The sequence below is a fragment of the Microcebus murinus genome, chromosome 2, assembly GCF_040939455.1.
Source record: "Microcebus murinus isolate Inina chromosome 2, M.murinus_Inina_mat1.0, whole genome shotgun sequence".
In the NCBI taxonomy this organism is placed as follows: domain Eukaryota; kingdom Metazoa; phylum Chordata; class Mammalia; order Primates; family Cheirogaleidae; genus Microcebus; species Microcebus murinus.
The window spans coordinates 101,755,074-101,772,846 of NC_134105.1; the positions used below are offsets into that span (position 1 = coordinate 101,755,074).

The 17,773-nt window shown below is 44.2% G+C and overlaps 2 protein-coding genes across 2 annotated transcripts in view; both read left to right on the forward strand.

Annotated features, from left to right (window-relative positions):
• Window positions 1-17,773, forward strand: part of S100A9 (S100 calcium binding protein A9) — a 442,604-nt gene that overhangs the window by 56,520 nt on the left and 368,311 nt on the right. The window lies entirely within an intron of this gene.
• Window positions 488-1,934, forward strand: IVL (involucrin). The gene has a single exon (XM_076011166.1). It carries the CDS (start codon window positions 490-492, stop codon window positions 1,606-1,608), a length of 1,119 nt encoding a protein of 372 aa, XP_075867281.1. The 5' UTR covers window positions 488-489; the 3' UTR covers window positions 1,609-1,934.

A 17,773-nucleotide genomic window follows, 5' to 3' on the forward strand; every position in this document is an offset into this window, starting at 1 on the left:
CCATGAGTGCTCAGATTCTCTCTGGCACAGGCTATTGGTTTTCCGGGACTCAGGGGACCTCCAGGAGACCTTTCTTTCCCTAGGGCCTTACCATTCACTGTGACATAATCCCAGAGCTCATCTCTCCTCCTTGGTCAGTGGAAATCAGAGATAAGGACAGACACAAAGACTAGACAGAGCAGAAGGTTAACTGGCACCAGCCCACCCTTGCAGAATAGCCCTGGAGACAGATCTCATTGGCTCTTGCCTAGGAACAAGGAAGCTCCCAGAAGGACCTTTCCCTGCCCTTCTCCATTTCCACCCTTCACTCTCTGCTGCTTCTAGGGAATGACAGCCCAGAGTGGGTGGGGGAGTGTCCCCAAGGGGAAGAGAGGGGTGCCGAGAAACAAGGTACTGCTACAGTTTTCCAGGGTTCATCTAATTCCTTTGCATTCACCCTACCTCTCTGACCCCTTCTGTTTTTCAGTTTGACCTACAGCACCTTCTAAGATGTCCCAGCAACACACACTGCCAGTGACCCTCCCCCCAGCCCTCAGTCAGGAGCTCCTCAAGACTGGCTGTCCTCCCGCTGACATCCAGCAGGAGCAACGGAAGCAGCCAACACCACTGCCTGCCCCGTGCCACAAGGGGCACTCTGAGCACCCTGCAGAGGTCCCCTCGAAGCATGAGGAGAAATGCACAACTCCTGTGCAAGGGGTGCTTGAGCAAGAAAGTGGGCAGCCGCAGCAGCAGGAGCCACAGGAACAGGAACTGCATCTGGCAAAGAAGCAGGAGCTGCAGGAGCAGGAACTACACCTGGGAAAACAGCCAGAGCCACAGGAGCAGGAACTGCACCTGGGAAAACAGCAACAGCAGCAGGAGTCACAGGAGCAGAAACTGCATCTGGCAAAGCAGCAAGAGCCACAGGATCAGGAACTGCACCTGGGAAAGCAGCCAAAGCCACATGATCAAGAACTGCACCTGGGAAAGCAGCAGCAGCAGAAGGAGTCACAGGAGCAAGAACTGCACCTGGGAAAGCAGCCAAAGCCACAGGATCAGGAACTGCACCTGGGAAAGCAGCAGCAGCAGAAGGAGTCACAGGAGCAAGAACTGCACCTGGGAAAGCAGCCAAAGCCACAAGATCAAGAACTGCACCTGGGAAAGCAGCAGCAGCAGAAGGAGTCACAGGGTCAGGACCTGCAGTTAGTAAAGCAGCAAGAACAGCCACAGGAGCAGGAACTGCACCTGGGAAAGCAGCAGCAGCAGGAGTCACAGGAGCAGGAACTGCAGCAACAGCACCAGGGACAACATGAGAAACATCAGGAAGCAGAAAACCTGGAGCAGCAGCTTGAGCAGGAGAAAGCACAAAGGGAAGAGCAACTGAAGGAGCAGCTGGAAGAGAAGAAGAGGCTCTTGGACCAGCAACTGGATGAAGAGGTGGCAAAGAGATATGAACAACTGGGAATGAAGAAGGAGCAGCTGCTGGAGCCCCTGGGGCAGCAGGAGGGACAGCTGGAGAAGCCCGGGTTTGTCCTAGCTCCTGGCCAGGTCCAAGACATCCAGCCACCCCAGCCTCCAAAGGGAGAAGTCCTGCTCCCTGCAGAGCAGCAGCAGGAGCCAGAGGTGTAGGGGCTGCTCGAACATACGTACCCACTCAGTGGTTATGGAGAGGCCCTCAGACCACTCCACACAAGGGAAGAGGACACCACTGCCCCACTTACCTCAGGTCCCCTGGTGGCCTGTCTCATCTGTGAACTAGACTTTGTCCCTCTGCATATCTCTCTGACGGGGCCGGGGAGGGGGGAGAGGAAGCTGCTGTCCAGCGCCCACCCAATGAGCCCGATCCCAACCTCAGGTGAGCAGAGCCTCTGCCTGAGGGACTGTGGGTACTATAGTAACTCTGACTTCACTCCAGGGTTTTGGCTGAATCTGTGAATGTGTACAGTGGTGCATAATAAATCCTGCAAGTCCTTGCATCCTGTATTCTTTTTAGCTTTTTCTCCTCTGTCACATAAAACCCTGTCTATGAGTCAATGGCTGCAAGTGACTCTCTTGGGCCATTCTCAAAGGACAGACATCTTGACCTTCCTTTAATTTTGCTCCCCAAACCACTCAATATATTCAACAGCTTCTGAAAAAGAAACAAAACCCCAAACAAAACAAAAACTACTTCACTTGTGGACCTGAAAGCAACACTTGCCAGTCATGCAGTGGGATAAGTTGCTCGGGTTGGAGAAAGAGGATCAACCCATCCCGGTCCCACAGCACCTCACACTACCCACAGCCCAGCCCCGGCCCCGTGCTGCCCATCTTGACTCAGCTCCTCGCAGGAGGGAGGGCACTGGGCAGATGCGAGGGAGGTCTGGGGGCTCCACCTGGTTCTGGTCCCTTCCCTGCAAACATCCCCAGGCTCTGCCCCCCGGGTTTTCTCTATAGAATGTCCTCATGATTCCAAGAGTCTTACGGGTGCTGTTAGGCCGAGGAAGGCTTCAGAAAAGCAATGGAAGCAGAATTGGGCGAGAGAGGAGGAGGCACTCAGGGACTCTCTCAGAGGGGACGTGGTAGGGTTGTTAAAGGAAGTAAACGTAGGGCCAGCAGCACCCGTGGAAGCCCAAAATGCTTATGACAGTGGAGAAATACAAACCCAGAGTCACTGCTGCTGTCCCCCTCCTCCTGCATCCTGGCTCCTTGACATTTCCGTTGCCTTTACTGCCATCAGTCACATCAGGACCTGGGACTGCTTCCTGGGACAAGTGTGGCTTTTAATTTTGTAAATCCCTTACCTTTAACTGTTTAACCACATCCTCTTAGCCAGGTTGTCTCCAGCTACTCAAAGCTATTTTACCACAGGCATGAGGACATATCAGGGACATCCCTATTGTGGTGTCCACAGGCACTCAAGCTCAATAGATCTGAACAGTGTGGCACCTAGCACTCCTTCCTCCTCGCCCAACACCACCATTCGACACGTTTCCTCCTTAGCTGTTCTCTCTTCTGGGCTATGACAGGACTGTCTGTGCATTCGAGATCATCACTCCTCATTCCTCCTCCTCTCGCCTCCCTACCCCACCAAGGACCAAGTCCTTGCTATTTCCACCAACACCTACTGAGCTCAGCCTGAGCTCATTGCTCACCTGAACTGTCGCAAGAGACTTCAGGCTGGTCTCTCTTGCTCTATATCCACAAACCCCAGAACCCACCCATACACGGACGACAGGGTATACTACTTAAAATTCTATCTAACCACATCATTCCTTGGGTTAGCACTTGCCAATGGTTCTCATGAGTTAGACCATGAGAAAGCAGATTCAAGTCCTCCTGCCAATAGGCTTGGGTAGGACTGGACAGGGGTATTGGGGACAGAGGGAGAGCCATCAGAAGCACCTGGAGTATGTGAAAATATTCTTAGAAGTCTGAGGTTAATTTATAATAGATCTTATTTTTTAGAACAGTTTAAGATTTACATAAAAGTTGAGAAAATACTACAGAGAGTTTCTATATACTGCAGATCCAATTTTTCCTGTTATTAACATCTTACCTTAGTATAGTACATTTCTTACAATTAACAAAACAATGCAGATATACTATTATAACTAAAGTTCATGCTTTATTCAGTTGCCCTTAGTTTTTACCTAATATCCTTTTGCTGTTTCAGTATCCCATCCTGAATACCAAAGTACATTTAGTTGTCTTGTCTCTTTAAGCTTCTCTTGACTGTGACAGTTTCTCGGACTTTTTTTTTTTCTTTTGATGACCCTGACAGTTTTCAGAGATATTAGTCAGGTACTTTGTAGGATATATTTAGGTTAGTCTGATGTTTTTCTTATGATTATAGATTGGTAGTATGGGTTTTTAGAAGAAAGATCGCAGAGGTAAAGTGCCATTGTCATTACATCATATAAAGTGTGCGTACTGTCAAACGTGACTTATCCCAGTTGCTATTAACCTTGATCACGTGGCTGAGATAATGTGTGTCAGGTTTCTCCTCTGTAAAGTTACTCTCCTCACCTCCACCCTCCACGCTTCTATACGTACACTAGAAATAAGTCACTATGCAAAGCTCGCAATTAAAAAGTGGAGAGTGGATCTCCCTGTCACTGAGGGTGAAATACCTACATAAATTATTTGGAATTTTCTGCACAGATTTTCTTCCTCTCAGCTGTTTATAGCAGTATGGATTTAGGGTTAGTTATTTTATACTTTCGGCTACAATCCAATAGTACGTTATTTTCTTGTTCAAATTGTTCCAGCTTTGGCCATTGGGAGCTCTTCAGTTGGTCCCTGTGTCCTTTGATATACTTACATCAATGTGGTTTTTTTTTTTTTAAGTTTATTTATTTATGATCATTTGTTTTGTTGTTTGAGTACTTCCTTACTTTCTGGCACTGTAAGATGCTCTAGGCTCGTTTTGTACGTTTCCTACCCCAGTCCTAGAATCAACAATTTTTTTCAAGGAGCCCTGGTTCATTTTATTGGAGAGTGGTAATAGACACCAAGACCTGGGCACTAGATGTAGTCTTTACTATTGGGGTGTCATTTCTTTTAGGCCCTCTTAACTGGCAAAGGAAATATTAAGCAGAATTTGCAGCAATGTCATTGATAAACCTCCAGCTAGAGTGATCAGGGGAGAAAAGAGAGAACACAGAAAATTACCAAATCATGAATAAGGAGGTAACATCACCACAGACGATTCAGATATTAAAATGATAACAAAGAATATACTGCATCTGGTGGAGCGCTGGTGTCTTATCAGTACATACTGATTACTTGCCAATTTATACTTATAATATTCTAACACATTCCTCAAGAGGACTTGGATTTCTTTCAAGTAATGCATTCTGGATCTGAAAACTGACTCAAGACTGGATATTGGGTAACACTGAGCTTTGAGGAAGCTGACATCAGCCATGTATATGGAACAAATACACACACACAAACACACATAAACACACATGCACACACACACACACACATGCAGAGATGGTCCCTGATTTACTATGGTCCCACTTAATGATTTTTTAACTTTATGATGGTGCAAAAGCGAAACACATTCAGTAGAAACCATACTTTGAGTACCTATACAATCATTCTGTTTTTTATTTTCAGTACAATATTCAATAAATCACATGAAATATTCAACACTTTATTAAAAATAAGCTTTGCATTGGATGATTTTGCCTAACTATAAGCTAATGTAAGTGTTCTGAAAATGTTTAAGTCAGGCTAGGCTAAACTATTATGTTTGGTAAGTTAGAAGTTAGGTGTATTACATGCATTTTCAACTTAGTATGTTTTCAACTTAAGATGGGTTTATAAGGACATAACCCCATTGTAAGTTGAGGGATACACACACCCACACACACACACACATGCATATGTGTGTATACCTAATGATGCCCATCTATCTTGTCCCTAAGAATACCATCTTCTATTATCCATTGCTCTAGATTCTTATAGGTCAAGACATCTTGGTGATCATTCTGACACTTCAATGTCATTGCCTATCATGGTAGTCACATCTACCCTGCCTCTGATGGTTAACTATGAATAATAGCACTTGTCCTTTGTTACTCCCAAATCCTATCATTCTGACTGACACTATGGAACCCAGTTCAGTAAATATTTCCTACTTCAGCCTCAGGCTATCGAGGACAGCCACTGCTGGGCTGCTCAGTAACAAGGGTGCCCCCGTCTCCAGCACATTTCTTATCACTTTAGTGAAAGGAGTGTCCTCTGGGATCTCCTGAAAACATACTCCATTGGTGGGTTTCAGGATTATGCAATATTAATAGATTCATTCTAGCACACCTGCTTCTCAAATGTTTTATTCTTTTCTCAATATTTTGTCAAGATGATTCTGGCATCTCCACCTCATTTAATGTGGGAATAACTTTTTCTGAGTTTCGAAAGCATATTAAGCATATTAAGACAGTCTCTAGGGAAGTGAGTCATATGTATTGCCCTCATATCAGTAAATATTCTCCTAATCAGTCTTGTATTCCACACTCTATAATTTAACACCTCAAGATCCTCTGCTAGATAGTCTCTTCCAGTCTGTGCTGGTACATGTTCCCCAGGCTCTGCAGTTCCTTCAGTGAATAATCCTCCCCTCCCTTAGCAGGACCAGCACTAACCCAGTGAGATCTGCTAAGAATTGAGCCAGGAGAGGAAGTGGGGCCAAATATTGAGTTGGACAAGTATTGACTTACAAGGCACCTGATGCTCTACTTACCACCAGTGAAGGGGTTCTTGTTTTCTTCTGGCCAGGAAGCAAGCCAACTCCAGAATCTGCTTCCCAGAACCACAGTTACCAACTGACATTGTTTGGTTTCCCGGGACACATTCCCTGAGATGAGGGTTTGTTTGCAAGTAATTGATTAAGGCAGTGCCTCCAGGGGAAATAAGGCAATAAGAGAAGCCAAACAGGGAAGGGGAAAAAATTGTGTGAGGGTGTGATTTCAGGTAAAGATGCATGCATGTAACTTCATCCCAATCCTGCAAGAGAACTCTGGAATATGAAATATATATCAGAGCTATACTGATGTGAGGCTGGAGAACAGGCTGTGGTACTCCCATACCTGTAAGTTATTGGCTAAGGGCCTCTCCAAGAAGACATAAAATCCCAGGTACTTCAGGCTTTCTGCATGTGAGAACATAACAAATTCAGTTGCCCAAGGGCGGTCATCTGAAGAAGCATCACAAATATGAAGGGAGGCAAAAGTATATCAAAGCCTAGGTGGTGTTGCACAACACTGTGAGAATGCCATCAGCAAGATCCAGATGCAAAAAACTCTATGTTACAAGTCATATGGTTTCTTCAATAAAAAATTTCAAGTAGACAAAAGAAATGGACAGGGAACCTATATATCAAAATAAACTCAGCTGGGCATGGTGACTCACACCTGTAATCTCAGCACTTTGGTAGGCTGAGGCGGGAGGATCGCTTAAGGACAGGAGTTTAAGACCAGCCCAAGCAATGTAGTGGGGCCTCGACCTCATCTCTACAAAAAATAGAAAAAATTAGCCAGGCATGGTGGCACACACCTGTAGTCCCAGCCACTTAGGAGGCTGAGGCAGGAGGATCACTTGAGCCCAGGAGTTTGAGGTTGCAGTGAGCTATGATGATGCCACTGCATTCTAGCCTGGGCCACAGAATGAGACCCACTCTCCAAATAAAATAAACTTAAGATATATATAGGTATATTAACTAATATTAATAACTAATGTGTCTATCTTATTTTATTCTCAATTCAAATAAATTGTTAGAAAATTAGTGACTTTTATAGGATAGTTGGAAATGTGGACACTGAGTATATGTTTCATAATATAAAGATGTCCTCTGATATTTTCTAGGTACAGTAATATTCATTGTTTAATATTTAGCATAAGTCCTTTGAGACACCTATAGATGAAGTGACTTGAGTCTATTTGCTAAAAGGAACATTGGAGAGGGAGGAGGAGTAGAGAGATAAAATTAACAAGATTGGCCATAATGTGATCATTATTAAAGCTGGGTGATATATATGAGATTTATTATACTATTCTGTCCACTTTTTACATGTTTAAAATTGCAATAAAATATTTTTTAAAAGAATATAATGATTTTATTGAAATATGTTAATATATAAGATATAAAAATTACATTCTTTGTAACTAAACATTTAATCAAAAAAATTTAGATTACAACTTAAAAGGGTAAAGAGAAGTGCAGAGCTTTTAAAAAATTCTATAGAGACGCTTTTGCTCAGTTACCCAAAGAAGTGCAGTCTGACACAAGGGAATGCATGCAGTAGTTTATTTTGAGAAGTGGTCCCAAGTAGAAGTCAGGGCCACTAGAAAGAATAAAACAAGAAAGGACAGAAAGTCCTCCAATGATGTGCTGTTGGGCTGAGTATTCCTGTGGGCAACTGGGACTAAACCACTCCTGGGAGCTTCCAAGGACCATCTAGAACATGCATCAGAATGGTTTGCCTGAGTTATCAAAAAGGATGCTTGCTCTCTGTGTACTCCTGTATCTAATAATTGGAGGTTGTCCAAAGGATGCTTCCACACTGTGCATGCACCAGCACGACTGAGCCATCTACTGCAAGTGCTCCATTGTGGCTGTCAAGAAGCCCTGGGCCAGACATAAGTGACACCTAATGTAGTTGAAGCGAGGTACTGGCAGATACACCTGAGCATACGTGGTTGCCATGGCTACAGCCTAGGCAGAAAGGTGGGTTGAAAAGATGGGAGATGGGGCATAAAAGATGTCAGAGTGTAAGCATTTAAAAAATTTGACAGGAGATACTTACAGACCTTACAGTCAGAGTGTCTCCCTATTGGAATGGTACCTTTTCCCCTTTGCAATAATCCTTTAATCTTTTTGAATAAAGTCTCTCTTTAGTTAAAAAAAAAAAAAAAAAGTTTAACAGCAACCAATTTATTTTTCTTTTTTTTTTTTTAACCAATTTATTTTTCTAATACTTTTCTTCTTTCTCATTTTCTCTCAAATTTATTATACATTTATTTTTGATTTCTGTTCCACCTACAGTTATGGCCTTTTTTTGTGTGTGTTGGTCAACATTATCAGTCTTGACTAATTTTTTTTCATCTTTTCAAAGAAGCAGTTTGGCTTGGTTGATTCTATTATATCTTTGTTTTCTATTTCATTAATTTCTCATTTTATATTTAGTATTTTCGTATATCTACTTTATTTGGCATCTCCTGATTTTTATATTTTACTTTCTTATACAAGATTATTAATTTTCAGACTTTCATATTTTATATGGACTTTTAAAGCTTTTATCCTCTTTACTTTTATTACTTTTTCTGTATATCTGGTGAGCTCTGATATGCAGCATTTATGTTACTATTTGCTCCTAAGCATTTTTTTTGGTTGAATGAAAAATTAATTTCTGTTCAATTTAGTATCAAGTAGATTCTACCCTTATATTACATTTTATTATTAAAACCTACAAACATACAGAAATATAGAAAGAAAAAAAAAAAGTTCTAAGCATATTTAATTTCCTCCAGACTGTCTTGTCCAGGAGTAAAAGTTATATTAATAGTAAGGCCACACTATCTCAGACAGGAAGGACACAGCCTTGGCTCTTGTTTCTCAGAAATTAACATTTGGATCACTCTGCTAGGTAACAGCAATAATGACAATAATAAATACTTTATAGACAAAGAAAACAACCTGACCAGGGGAGGCACCAATGTGGAGGTTAAAAGGATGCAGGCTGGAGTCACACACCTGGGACTGAGCCCAGCTCCACTGCTTACATTCTACATGATCACGGGCAAAGTACATAACGTCTCTGTTCTCTTTCTTCATGGTGAAAACACAGGCAAATACTGACCTTTCAGCATTGGTTTGGTTATTAAGTAACACTTGTGAGGTACTTGGGTCAGTTTTCAGCACACAGAAGGGTTCAGCATATGGAACCAACGGTGTATATGGCATTTTTGGAATTTTAGAAGCTTTCTTTGTTTTTGTTTTTTGGGGGTTTTGTTTTGTTTTGCTTTTTGTTCACTTCTAGTGTTGGATCATTAAAATAGGCTATATTCCTTTCTTATGTGCCAGGAATTGTTCAAAGCATTGAGCATCCTTGAACTCATTTAAACTCATTAACCTGAAACACAGTGAAGGGTGCATAATAAGTACTAGGAAATCCTGGCTGATTTTGATTAACTGATCAGCTAAAGCAAACCTTATCTGTCGGAAAGTGAGGCCACCTTCCAAAAGAACTACAATGATTGGCTTATGTGCTTTTGATTTTATATATATATTTTTTTTTCTAGCACAAAAGACTAAGAGTACAATTTGAGCTACAAGCTACAGTGGAGTGGCCCACAAATGGTGCAAGCTTGCCAAGAATAAGGGCAACCAAGATGGCCAGTCCTGCCAGTCCTCCAAAGTGCCTGTGGTCTCTTGTTGCCCTCTAGTGCTGTGATGTAGAATTGCAGGACTGAAAGAGAAGGGCTCCACCCCAGGAAGGCTCCACCCCAGGAAGGCTCCACCCCAGGAAGGCTCCACCCCAGGAAGGCTCCAAATGCAAAGCTTAGGCATTCAGGGTCTATGGGAGAAACTCCCAAGGAAACGGTGATGAACAAATAGGGCAATTTGTGCCTCATTTATCGAGAATTGCCACATGTCAGTCACAGTGTCAAAGGCTTTACAGGCATGATCTAATCTTCATCAACTCCGTAATGTAGACGTGATTATCCTCCTCACCTGAGAGACAAAGGACACTGAGGTTCAGAGAGGACAAGTCACCTGCTCAAGCTTACTCAGCTAGTCCCTGAGATTCAAACCCAGATATGTCTGAATCCACTCACACAATGCTTTGTGCCTCATGGGTGGGAAAATCGCACAGAGGATCAGTGAGTATCTTTCTGGAGGAGCTGGCATGCAAGCTGGGCTTTGAGGAACGGGTACGGAAGGATGGATACTAAAAGGGGTCAAAGCAGGGCCCAGAGGGAACTACCGGAGCAAAGACCCAGACGGGGTCACTGGGGTGTGATGGGAACGAGCGGCTTACTTTGGCTGTCGTGTGGGAAGCTGAGAGAGCTAAAATAGAAATGCAGGCGGACACCATTATGGACCCACTCTGGTTTTCCATATGTGCCCCATGATAGGTATGAGGTAGCTGAAAATGAAATTACAGGTGTGATTTCCAGCCCACGTGGAAAGACAGACCCTGCCAGACCTGAACAAACTGTCGCTGCACAGCAGGGAAGCCCCAGAGCACCCGGGAAGTCTGAGGGGCAGCTTGGGAGGGCGGGATGAAGGTCGTGTCAACAAGTGCAGTAGCACTGGCCTGAGGCCGGGGCTCTGCTGGAAAGAAGGGTATCAGGAGGAGAAAGACCTTCGGCAAGAGGCCACTTGGCTAAGTGACACTCTCCTCTGGACCCCACAGGGAAATATGTGGTCTGACAAGGTCGAATGTCTCACAGGAACAAAAACATAATTTATACATCAACGCCCTTTTCCAGAAAAGCGGTGGTGTACAACACACGGCAAAGAGACCTGCATTCAGAGTCAGTAAGTAGATCGCTGCTATCGTACTAAAAATGAGTTTCTTCTTGTCTACATTTGGAGTAAAAATTTAGGATGGAAACAGGCATCCTGCTCCCCTGGCTGGGTTCTGATAAGCATCCAAGATGAGGAAGAAGACAGGAGCCTGCACTCTCGCCTCAGCTCAGCTCACCTTCCGAGAGCAATCAGAGCGAGTTTCTCAGGCAAAGCCCAGGTTAAGTCACCCACCGCTGGCTCAGACCCCTCCCCAGCCCCCACGCTGGGGCAGAGGGCCCCGCCTGGCTTTTGGCACTCACCTGCTCCCCATCCGCCATGTGGTGCCACACGCCAGTGACTTGTCCTCCCTGAAGCTCAGTGTCTTTGTCCCTCAGGTGAGAGCATCCCACCTTACGGCCCAGCCCATCAGAAGGCCTCTGCCCTTGCTCTGCCTCTGCTGGTGTCCCACAGACCTTGTGGGGCCACCTTCCCCTCGCTCAGGCCCAGCCCCAGTGTCTCCACCTCGGAGAGACCCTCCTAACCATCCTCGTCAAACGTTTCCATGTCGTAGTTTCTCCATAGCCCTCACTACTACCCTGAAGTTCTGTTATTTAGTTGTCCGGTTTCTTGACTGTGTACATGCTTGTCATCTATCTTCCCCCACCAGGATGTGAGCACTGAGTGAGAAGAGACCACGCGAGACTTACTTCCAGTACCTTGTGTCCTCTGTGCCTAGAATGGGCCCAGTAAGATGCAGTCCCATTGTCTATTATTACTTTTGTTGCCCGTGCTTTTGGTGTATCCAAAAAAATCATTGCAGAGACTAATGTCATGAAGCTCACCCCCTGTGTTTTCTTCTAGGAGTTTTATTCCTTCAGGTCTTATATTTAACCCTTTAATCTATTTTGTTTGATGAGTGTGTATGGTGTAAAATAAGGGTCCAGTTTCCTTCTTTTGCATGTGGATGTCCAGTCTTTTCAACATCATTTACAGAAGTGACCATCCTTTCCCCATTGGGTACTCTTGTCAAAGACTAGTTGACTGTATATGTGAGGGTTTATTTCTGGGTTCTTTATGTTGTTCCATCGGTCTATGTGTCTGTTTTTATGCCAGTGCCACACCTTTAATTACTGTAGCTTTGCAATAATATCTTAAAATCAGGTATTAAGATGCCTCTAGTTTTGTTCGTCTTTCTTAATATTTCTTTGGCTGTTTGGAGTCATTTGTGGTTCCATGTGAATTTTGGGATTATTTTTTCTATGTCTGTAAAAAATGCCTTTAAAATTTTGATAGAGATTGCATTGAATCTACAGATTGATTTCGGCAATATGCACATTTTAACAATAAGTCTTACAATCCATAAACATGAATGTCTTTTCACTTATTTTTGTTTTCTTTAATTTCTTTCATCAAACTAAAAAGCTTCTGCACAGCAACGGTAACAATAAACAGAGTGAAGAAGCAACCTACAGAATGAGAGAAAATATTTGCAAACCATATATCTGATAAGGGGTTAATATCCAAAATATCCAAAGGACTTCTACAACTGTACAACAACAAAATAATAATAATCTTATTTCAAAATAGATAAAGGACTTAAACAGACATTTCTCCAAAGAAGACATACAAATGACTAACAGGTTTATAAAAAGATGTTCACCATCACCAATCATCAGGGAAATGCAAATCGAAATCACGAGATATCACCTCATACTTGTTAGGGTGGCTATCAAAAGAAAGGTACATGTTGGCAAGAATGTGAAGAAATTGGAATTCTTGTACATCACTGGAAAGAATGTAAAATAGTGCAGCTGCTATGGAAAATAGCATGGAGGTTCTTCAGAAAATTAAAAACATAACTACCATATGATCCAGCAATCACACTTCTGGGTTTATAGCCCCCCCCCCAAAAAAAAAAAGAAAGAAAGAAATCTGGATCTCAAAGAGATATCTGCACTCACTCCCATGTTCGTTGCAGCATTGCTTACAATGCCCAGTAGTATATGGAAACAACCCAAAATGCCCATCAGTGGATCAATGGATAACGAAAATGTGATGTATACCTACAATATACTATTTAGCCTTTAAAAAGAAGAAAATCTTGTCATATGTTACAACATGGGCAAACCTTGAGGATAAATAAAATAAACCAATCACAGAAAGATAAGTACTGCATGACTCCACTTATACGAAGTATCTAAAGTGTCGAATTCAAGGAGTAGAATGGTGGTTGCCAGGGGCAGGGGTGAGGGGAGTGGGAGCCTGCTGTCCAGCAGGCATAAAGTTTCAGTTGTACAAGATGAATATGTTCTACAGCAGAACGCCTGTAGCTAACTATAGTGCGCTGTGTACCTGAAAAGTCATTAAGAGGGCAGATCTCATGTTAAGTGTTCTTACCAAAATAAACGAAAAAAGAAAGTGGCTGGTGCCTGGCAGGCACAGGTGAGCATTTGTTGCTGACCGATACACCAACTCTCTGTAAACTGAGCCTTGCACATGTAGGGTACGTGCCTATGCCTCCCGCTCTCCCCCATTGACTGGCCTCACAAAGACCTCTGGGTGTAGCAAGAAGACCCGCCCCGTCTTGCAGTTGATGAGCCTAGAAATCGGTCAGCGCCTTGGGCCAATTTCTGGGCACTCCCACAAATGCCCTGCTCTCATCCTCCTTTGAACCCTTGTCCGAACGATGGTGAAGTGATGGAATGGTTTGCTAGAAAGTCAGGTAGGGGTGGAGAGAAAAGGGTGGGAAGGAACGACTTTGCTGAGGCAGAGAGATGGGTAAAGTTATCCGCCAAGTCAGGAAACGTCTAGGTGGAAAGGGAGGATGTCCCTGACCTCGTCTCACCATGTCACCATTGATGCGACAAGACTGAGCAGGATTTACCTCCTCTAGGAAGCTTTTGGCAATGCCATCTGGCTGGTTTATACCCTTTCTATCTGCTATAACCCCTAAATAACTCTACCACAGACAGCATTTACTGTAAATTATTGAAATCCTGTGTTTAGTCTGTTACCTGCTCTAGATTCCAACTTACAGGGCAAAAACTTTGTCTTATTTACCTCTGAACTCCCAGTGCCTAGGTCAGTGCACGGAACATAGCAGCGCCCCTCAATGTTGAGTGATCGTGCATACTGAGGTACACCCGCGTGAGTCCTCTGTTTCCACACCACTCCTTTCTCACAGTCCTGAAGTGGACTTACCATGCAAAGAGCCACCCTGTGTTGTTGGCATCCAAGACCACACCCCTGCTTAGACGCAGGGGCTGTGAGGACAAGTTCCTGAGTAGCCACACAACAAAAGGAGGAGCCCGGAGAGGCAAATCTGGAACTTGAGTCATGAAGATACTATTCTATTTATACCTTTCCTTGAACACAAACATACATACCAAACACAGAAAAACCTTTACACCTAAACCTATAAGTATGTGTGTGGTGGGCTGGTGGGGGTGTGTGTATGTGTGTGTGCGCCTGTGTGTGTGGTGTGTGGGGAATGTGTGTATGACGTTGTATGTGTTTATGTGCATGTGGCGTGTGTGTGTTTGGTGTGTATGTGTTAGGGGGTGTGTGGTATGGTGTTTGTTTATGTGTATGTGGTATGGTGTATGTGTAGGATGTGTGTGTGGCTTGGGGATTGTGTGTGTGTGATGTGTGAAAGGGTGTGTGGTGTGTGTGTGGTGGGATGCGTGTATATGGTATAGTGTGTGTGGTGTGTGTGGTGTGTGGTGTGTGTGTGGTGGGATGTGTGTATATGGTATAGTGTGTGTCTTGTGTATGGTGTGTGTGATGTGTGAAAGGGCGTGTGGTATGTGTGTGGTGTGATGCGTGTATCTGGTATAGTGTGTGGTGTGTGTGTGGTATGGAGATTGTGTGTGTGCGATGTGTGAGTGGGTGTGTGGTGCATATGTGTGTGTTGTGTGGTGTGTGTGTATGGTATAGTGTGTGTGGTGTGTGTATTGTGGTGTGTCTTTATGTGTGTGAGGTGTATATGTGAGTATATTGTATGTATGTGTGTGTGTGGTGCTGCTTGTGTATGGTATTTTGTGTGTTGTGTGTATTTACGTGTGTGGTATGTATGTGGGTGTGTGGTATATGTGTGTGTGGTATGGTGCGCGTGTATGGTATTGTGTGTGTTGTGGTGTGTGTTTATGTGTGTGGTGTATATGCTGATATGAGGTATGTATATGTGTGTGTAGTGTGGTGTATGTTTATAGTGTGTGTGGTGTGGGGCATGTGTATGGTATAGTGTGTGTGGTATGGAGTGTGTGGTGTGTGGTGTACTTGTGTGTGCACCTCTTTAGGGACAGAGAGTAAAGCCGTCACCTATATGCCTATCTCCCTCACCTCAGCCCCCCATACCCTTCCGCTGGGACCATTCAGTCAACAAATATTTATTGTGGTTAGCCTCACAGCAGTTTGAGCGTACTGGTAGGCAACCTTGGCAAATGGTGATCGTTGGTTGTTCCATTACTAAAAACTGCTATTTCACCTTCCCAAAATCAAAACTCCCCCAGCTACTGGTCTCATCACCACCAAGCACGTCTTCAATTCCTGGAACTTGCTGGGACCGTCTAAGAGCCTGGCTCGGTGCTCATCTTGGAGACTATCCTGGGTCTGTTCTCAAGGGCTTAACACTACTGGAGTTAACAAATCATATACCCAATTGTCTCCAGAACCAAGAACATTCCACATATCCTAGTCGATCTGGGAAAGACGGTGGAAGTGAAAGAGAATCTCTTAGGCAGACACAGTCCTTGTGGATGAGAGAACATCATGGAGAAGATGCTATCTGAATTTTATATTTCAAGAACATTTTTTTCCTCATCTATGGAAAACTATCAAAATGGAGATAGCTGATATCTCATTATGTCCCCACCCCTCCCTCTGGGGACAGCTATGCTCAATTTCCTAGGGCACTAATTTGTTTCTTAGGTTAGCTTTGACCTCCCAGCCGGACAGTACTTCCACTGTCTCTTTGCCACGGCAGCTCTGGGCTCCACCGCCTCCTGGGAAACTCCAACCACAGCCCCGTTCCAGCTCTCAACTTTCCTCTACTTGCCTCCTGCCCAGCCTGGGCCACCTCAGAACCATCTCCCCCATGGCTCCCACCTCTAGTCAGGCCTTCTCAGCAGCCCCATGCAGTCCTTGGTCCAAGGTCAGCCCCGATCTCTAACCCTCTGCTCTTCTGGTGGAAAAAGAGCCAGTTGCAGGTGCAGCCCTGGCCATCCCCAGCCCATTGGCCAACTTACCACAGTGCTGTTCTTTCATGAACAGATTTCTGAGGTCTTGCTCTCTTCTCAGAGAGTATTATTCCTCTGTCCATAACCTGATCCTTCCTCGGTGGCAACCTAGGATTCTATGTTTACATAAAAATGGAGATCCCCTTTGTCCACTTTCCTTTTCTCCAGCTAGACTCTAGCAACTTGCAGACAGGACCATTTTACACGGCTTCCGTGCTCTCTGCTACCCAACCCTGTGCTTAGATCCATGGAAGGTGCTCTGCGAGTACCCAGGGATGGATTTGTTTGTGTAACTTTCCCTGTGTGCCTAGCAAAGGACACTGCACACACAAAGCCCCTGCATAGTAATGGGGACTGACTGACAATGTGTGTAGCACAGGATACAGAGAGACCCACCCCCACAGAAACTTGGTATGACTCAGATTTCCAGACAAAGTCTAGTCTCTCTATCCGGAAACAAACACGATACCTGCTTGTCTGGGTTCCACACACCCACTTGTCTGTATTGTCCCAGCTAAAAGGTGTGCATGGAAAAGAAGGAGGAGGGAGGGAGGGAGGGGGCCACCTTTGGCTCCATCTACTCAGCCCCAGCTTCACTCCTAAGAGTAGAAGGTAGCTAGCCAGAGGCCAGGAGCCATAGGCAATGGGACCCGAGGTTCCTGGAACCAACACTTGGGCTCCTGTCACACATGCTTTGTGGCACTGCTTTGTCCCATGACCATGGGAGACCCAGCCCCAGCTCCTATGTCTGATTCTCACTGCCTAAAGTGGAACTATATTTCATACTGCTTATTTAATGCTTTTCTCTTTCAGTTTCTTAAGAACCAAGCGGCAAACCTGTATTTTAACATTGTAAGGACACATTTTACATAGATAACACAGTCACCTACTTACAGATTTCCATATGTCTGTAGCTGAAATATATTAGGCCAACTTGGGATGTTCTGCGTCTCATTTGCAATGTAATCTTTTTGAAGTCTGCATATAACGAGATAGTTGTGTGGCCTGGTTTAATAAAGATATCGTATTCAAAGAACTACCCCAAAAAGCAATTAAATTTTTACTTAACATCACTAGAAGAGTGCCAAGGGAAGTTTCCATTAACTCTCTGGGCAAAATTTTTTAAAATCACATTTCTTAGCACCCTATCTAGAGAGAGAGAGAGATAAAACTTAGACAGAAATCATCCCCTTAAACAAACCTTCCCTTCCTTTCTAGAATTGCACAGAAACTCTGCCTAAACCCTGGCATTTAGTAAGTGTGGGTCTCTTCCCTCTGTCCTCTATACCCTGCTTCTTTAATACAGAGATCAACTTTGCCTTTCTGTTTTCTTTAGTTTACCCCTAGTTTTTTCTCACTGGCCTGTTTTCCTGATTCTGAACGACACGGGAAGACTAGTAAGAGCCCTCCGTTTGTGGGAGGGAGATGGTTCCTGACGACTTATTATAGTAGCTGCCCTGTCATCCTCATCAGATTTAAATCTAGCGAGAGGGTTTATGGCTCTCCCAAATGCTCCCGAGGAAACAGAGACCCCAGCTCAATTTGTCTCTCCCAG

Coding starts and splice junctions, on each gene's coding strand:
- IVL (XM_076011166.1), top strand. CDS start 490: ATGTCCCAGCAACACACACTGCCAGTGACCCTCCCCCCAGCCCTCAGT.